At 47.0% G+C, this 6,403-nt stretch overlaps 1 protein-coding gene across 1 annotated transcript in view; it reads right to left on the bottom strand.

Moving 5' to 3' along the window:
* Positions 1–498: 498 nt before the first annotated feature.
* The window catches only part of SMKR1 (small lysine rich protein 1), a 6,022-nt gene continuing 117 nt past the window's right edge, over positions 499–6,403 (bottom strand). Inside the window, exons 2-3 of the mRNA XM_015855549.2 lie at positions 4,951–5,005; positions 499–4,044 (exon numbers count right to left, since the gene is read on the bottom strand). Coding sequence (XP_015711035.1) covers positions 3,847–4,044; positions 4,951–5,005 — 253 coding nt within the window. The 3' untranslated portion in view covers positions 499–3,846. The remainder of the gene's footprint in view (positions 4,045–4,950; positions 5,006–6,403) is intronic.

Genomic DNA, 6,403 nt, shown 5'->3' with positions numbered 1-6,403 from the left:
ATCCAAGCTTTTCTAACCATTCATTTAACGTGCAAGCGCTTCATCGTGTAGTATCAGTCACTCGGTCAATGAGCAGATTTGTTTTGCAAACATTATAGTCCAACAAACGAGCAGTTGGCCCTGAATGTGAAAATGAAATGTTATCTCAGTGTGCATGGAGAACACTTCACCAGCTGGTTATCCTTGGGCTTTGCAGAACAGGAACCTTACTGAAGGACACAAAAAAGGGATTCCCGTGAGATGTGCGACCTGTTGGAGTCACCCTAAGAGGAGAAAAAAAAAAATGGTTTCCTGAGGTTTAACATGTTTTCTCAACTTGCTCTAAGCAGTATTTAACATTTTGGCTTTCTTCACATAATCCAGTTACGCTGGTTGTCTTGCTAGCAATAAGGAGAGGCTTCCTTTCAGCTCACAAGACCATTTATCCTATTGCTTGTTGTTTCAGCTATTATAAATATTCTAACATTCAACAGTAATTACAGATGAACTGTTAAAGCACTCGGTCCAAGCATTTTAATTCCAAGCATTGCTCCATACACAGCATACAGTCATGGCCATCCCAAGGAAGACACTAAGCTACACTAAGCTTTTTCCTCTTAAACATTTCTCTTTTTCATTGCCGATTACAACAAGAAGAGTGTTTGGACTTACTGAATACCTCCAAAAAACCACCAATAACTGGGTAGCACACTAGGATGCAACAAGAACACCCCAACATCTAGAATGGAAAGCTTTAATACCTGCAAGTGTCATGGTACCCAGACAGCAAATCTGAGAGAGCAACCATTGCTGTGAGTGCTCAGTTTTTGGTCCTTCCCATCTTTTGTACAACAGTTGCTAACAAAAGGGAGAAGAAGCTCACGCCTTTTTTAACATAAGCAGGAAGTGAGAGACTGAGGTCAATATATATATTAGAGTTGGATGGCGTTTGTTTATTCCTGTGAAACATCTGAAATGGCTGTAGGGAACCAAGACAGTGGGAATGAGCAAATGAGACGGGAATTAACCCACCAAAACCTCAGTTTTATTTACTCCTGTGGGCACTATTTAGTGCCAACATCTAATGTGCATTTTGGATAAAAGTTTTCCTTTAAATATCTGCCATAGTTACTTCATTTTGGAGATAGCATTTATGACCACAAAAGTCCTCAGCTGTCCTTCTCTGAACTTGGGAAATAACATTTCCTAAAGTGAAAAATGAGACAAAAGTGTATGTGCTGCTTCTCAGGCCTTTCTTAAGCACCATAAAGATCTGTAGTGCTTTTCTTAATGTGAAAATAACACATTAGGAGATACCAGGCAACACAGAGACGTTGGCTGAAGGACATTCTAATACCAAGTGTGGCGAATAATGGCTGTTTATGCAGGAGTTAAACAAAAAGATATCACTCTCATAACAAGTCTTTTGACTCTCCCCCTGTACACAACCCACAAACATGAACGTCAGCAGCCGGTGTATTTTTAACAGCCTGGTTTTGGTACAGAACTTCCTACACTAAAGGGACACCCCGTGTACACCAGCAGCACACTGCATGGCTGTTAAGTAGCAGCGAGACAAAGGATTACCCTCCTACCAGGAAATGTAAGAGACAATGCACAAAACACTGTGAAATTCCCTTGCAAAGGGAGGTAAAGGAAAGGGTCTTGAGCTTCCAGTTCCCTCTCAAAAGATTCTTTGGGGATTTGAGCAAAATCGGCTTTATTCATCATAAACTCAGCTTATATAGTCTGCACACCAGCAGGAAGAAGAGCTATTCAAATAGAGAATCAACCCATTTTTAAATCCAAACTATTATTTCAAGGTGCGTGCTGGTCTTTATTAACCACAGGGTATCCTGAATTACATGCAAAATTGAGATGGATGAGGGTGTGGGAGAGGGAAAAAAGGGGAAAAAAAAGTGTTTAATTTTGCAGTTTAGGATGGCTGGAAGGGCTTTCTCATCTTCTATCAAAGAACTGAATGGCACCTTTTCAGACACTCTTGAAAGCATAGCCTTCATCCTTTGCACTTCACTGGTCACGATCTGGTATTCATCATACAAAAGCAGATTTTTTGTTGTTTTTAAAGAGAAAACAACTAATGATATTTCACTACTCGTTCCAGTCAGTTTTGCACACTAAAACATGAAACTGTTGTAGCTGCAGCTGTTGTATCAGTCTATCACAGATGTAAGAAGGGCTTTGCTTCCCTGCAGCAGTCGTATCAGATCAGCCCACTTGTCTGTCCTGAGCAGCCCAGTGTCTGCCTGCTGGTTGGATAACAGCTTCAGAGGAAACTACACGTGATGCTGCAAGAGGTGGTTGCAGAGAAAGTTGCCCAGAAGGAAATTATTTCCCTAAATACGTGCTCTGCATCCAATTGCTCTTATGGCAGGAGATGGTGTTGCTCTTCAGCTTTTTCCTCCTGCAAACTGGCCATTGACCAGAAGCAGAGACATGCTAACAGTGGGGAACTGCCCCGTAACACCAAGTAGTTCCTACTTTGGTGCTTGGAAACATCTGTCCCGTAATGCTCTGTGCAGCAAGTATATCACACAAAGAGGGAATGCTTCATTTTTTAACAACCAGCATAAGTTGCTAAATATAGAGAGCAAACTGATCCTCTCTTGCTTTGGAACATTACCAGGAGGAAATAGTTGCAAATATATGCTGTGACCAGAGACTTCCTGGTGGGTGATGGGGAAGCAAGACTTCAGATAAGTGATGAAGAGGACTCATCTATGATGCGCGGCAGAGCAAAGTGGTACTGCAAACCACATCCCTGATACAGCAATACATGCCAACTGCAGGCTAATCAGCAAGGAAACAGGGTCCCCACCATGATTCTCTTGGCATGTAGATGAAAAATTCGGTAAAGCACTGCAGCAGCCCATGTAATCTACACAACAGTAGTTGGCCTGCAACCAATGCCACAAAACCACGATTTTATCGAGTTAAGATCTCTTCATATAGGGAAGATGTTAAGCTGGAGAACCCAAGGCACTCTATGATTATTTTGTATTCCTTCCCACCTCATACAGCCTGTGTCAGTTCAGGACACATCCTCTCTTGTCCCACTGCATCTTTCCAGTTAGCGTGCTGGAAGAATGTGGGAGAGATGCACAGACTCATTTGACGTACTGCTTCACCAAGGGCTGCATTAAACTGACACGGAGGAAATGGAGCGAAGCAACTCTGATCTGTAACATAAATCTTGTGGTTTCCAGCCAGGATGTTCAGACTAACAGCGATTACTATAAAGGCAGACCTGGTAGGGGGGCTCATCATTGCCTCTAACTTAACACAGCGTCATTGCCAGCATCTCTGCTACATCTCCAGGATCTCACTACGGCCAAAAAAGAATGAGGTGAATCACCCACATACACAGAGTGCATCGCACAGCTCTTCTGACCCAGAAAGGGAGTACCAGGTGACTCAGAGCTGCTGTATAAGTATTTGACACTGATGATCTCAGCATGGTATCTGATATCTGAACTGAAGTTTTCACCAGCATTGGTTGAAAAGAACTGGAGGCTCACCCACGCTGGGGAGCACTTTCTGTCTCCATAAGAACAGCAGTGGTATGGGTAAAATAAATCCCACCGCAACCCCCTCAGACCGCTGAGATTTGATGTTTTATTCTGCACAGAACTAAGGTCTGAGGGCCACAGCTGAAATTACAACAGCACTGGTGTCACTTGCCATTTGTCACTGTAAGCTTGAGTTATAATAAGAGCGTCTTTGTGTGGACACAACAGTGATTATGGCATAATATTTGAGCTAACCACTGGACATACTGGAATGAGTCTAAAGTTCTTCTTATCGGCGGGAGCTTGGCTTTTATTGCATCCTTTGCTTTCCAGACAGCTACTTTCGTTTCTTTCCCTTCTTTTTGAGGGAGCCAGGCCAAGAATAGCCCCTCAACTCCAGGCAGGCAGGGACATTATGGCAGACATAATTGGCGTTGAGCATGGCAGCTGGGCTGAGAATATCCACCTCCTTCTTCTTCGATTTCTTTTTGGAGCCTTTGCGTTTGCCACCCTTGCGTTTGCTGCTTTTACCTGCCTGCAGAGAGAAAATGACCATGGAAACACCTAATTAGTCTTTTGTTTGTATTATCTGCCTTCCGGACTGAGGATCCCAAGACATCCTGGAACAGTTTCATGGCATCACAAGTCTGGGCTGTATTAGCTCAGAGCACTTCACCGCAGACTAAATCTATATTTGCTCTGTAAGAATCTTTAAAGACATCAGACAGGGCTGTTTAGCGTTTGCTGTGCTTCTGTCTGGCTAAAAAAAGGTTGGTGCATAATGGAAATCCCACTATCTTTTCAATTGATTTTTTAATTAATGCATTATGATACACACTCCCGAAACACAGACACATCAGGGAGGGCAATGAGCCTTTCACAGACCTTAAATGGCTTCAATTTGTTGGATGCTTCACATCCTGGCATGTGTTTGCTTCACAGAGTGGATGCTTACAGCAGATTATGAGACAGCATCCCAATTGGAGTACCTCCTTGTGTAATCCCAGCTGGGCCACTGGCAGATTGTGTGAGCACCATTACATTCCTGGTCAGAATCTGTCCCATATCTGATCTTTCAGAATAACAAAGATGCTTACAGCTAAGGGCAAGCTGCTGTAGTGAGTCTGCAGCAAGAAACACAGAATGTCTTTGGTTGAGAGCTGACTTGCTGCTCCTGCTGTCACTCTGCAGCAAATACCTCCTACCTCTGGGCTTTGAATGTCAGCAGTCAGTTTGTGTCAGCAACACTTGGGCAGATGAGAGTTCCTAACAATGTTCCATTGATCCCATACAACCCAGCATGGCAACTGGAATCTTGTTTGCCATCACCTACAAGCAACTAGATTTGGCTCTTTCTAAAAGGCGTGCAGAATTTTACACCCTGTTGTCTGCCAACATCAAGAAAGAGCCAATACCTTCAGAAAAACCAAACCTGCATTACCATGGCTGAGTCCTTGTAGTGAGCAGCACCCCACACCAAGCCCCGAGGCAGGAGCCTGCAACACACAGCCATGCCATCAGTTACACACTGTGCAAGGCACTGTGATTATTCCATTCCACTCCATCCCCACCTTCATCCATCCCCATCTCTACCTTTATTCCCTTTCCCATCCCCACACCCATCCCTACCTTTATTCCCTTTCCCATCCTCACACCCATCCCCACCTTTATTCCTTACCCCATCTCCATCCCCATCCCCATTTCCATCCATTCCCACTCCCATCTCCATCCCCTCCTCCATCCCATCTCCATCCTCATCCCCTTCCCTATCCCCACTTCCATCCATCCCACCTTCAGCCCACCCTGCCCCACTCCATCCCCACCTCCACCCATCCCATCCATTCCCTTCCTTTCCACCCATCCCCACTCCATCCATCCCATTCCCCACCCACCACATTACCACCGCCATATCATCTCCCTTCCATTCCGCAGTCCCACCCCATTGCCCATGCCCTCCCTCCATCCCCATAGCCCACCTTCACCCATTTTTTTCCCATCCATTTCCCACTCCCATCTCCATCCCCCCCATCCCATCTCCATCCTCATCCCCTTCCCTATCCCCACTTCCATCCATCCCCATCCCCACCTTCATCCCCATCCCTGCCCCCACTCCCATCCCCATCCCCATCCCCATCCCTCCTTCCATCCTCATCCCCATCTCCATCCATCCTCATCCCCACCTCCATCCATCCCCATCCCCACCCTCACCTCCATCCATACCCACCGCCATATCATCCCTTCCCCATTCCCACCTCCATCCCCATCCCCATCCCCACTCCCATCCCAACCTCCATCCCCATCCCCATCTCCATCCATCCCCATCCCCACCCTCACCTCCATCCATACCCACAGCCCTCCCTCCATCCCCATTCCCACCTCCATCCATCTCCATCCCCACCTTCATCCCCTTCCCCATCCCTACCTTCAACCCCATCCCCACCTTCATCCCCATTCCCACTCCCATCCCCACCTCCATCCCGTTCCCCATCCTCAACCTCCATCCGCATCCCCACCTCCATCCATACCCACGGCCATACCTTCCCTTCCCCATCCCCACCTCCATCCCCAACACTCTCTCCATCCCCATCCCCACCTTTGTCCCCATCCCTGCCCCCACTCCCATTCCCACCTCCATCCCCATCCCCATCTCCATCCATCCCCATCCCCACCCTCACCTCCATCCATACCCACCACCATATCTTCCCTTCCCCATTCCCACCTCCATCCTCAACCCTCTCTCCCTCCCCATCCCCACCTCCATCCATCCCCATCCCCACCCCAATGACCCCCAATCATGACCATATCCCGATCCCCATCCCACTCCCGGTGCCCACCTCCCCTCGCAGTCACCCCCCCGCTTCAGCCACGCGTTTCCATGGCGCCCACCAGACCCC

Source organism: Coturnix japonica, chromosome 1 (genome assembly GCF_001577835.2).
Source record: "Coturnix japonica isolate 7356 chromosome 1, Coturnix japonica 2.1, whole genome shotgun sequence".
NCBI lineage: Eukaryota > Metazoa > Chordata > Aves > Galliformes > Phasianidae > Coturnix > Coturnix japonica.
The sequence above is the reverse complement of the archived record's forward strand: the minus strand, read 5'-3'. Positions and strand labels throughout refer to the sequence as shown.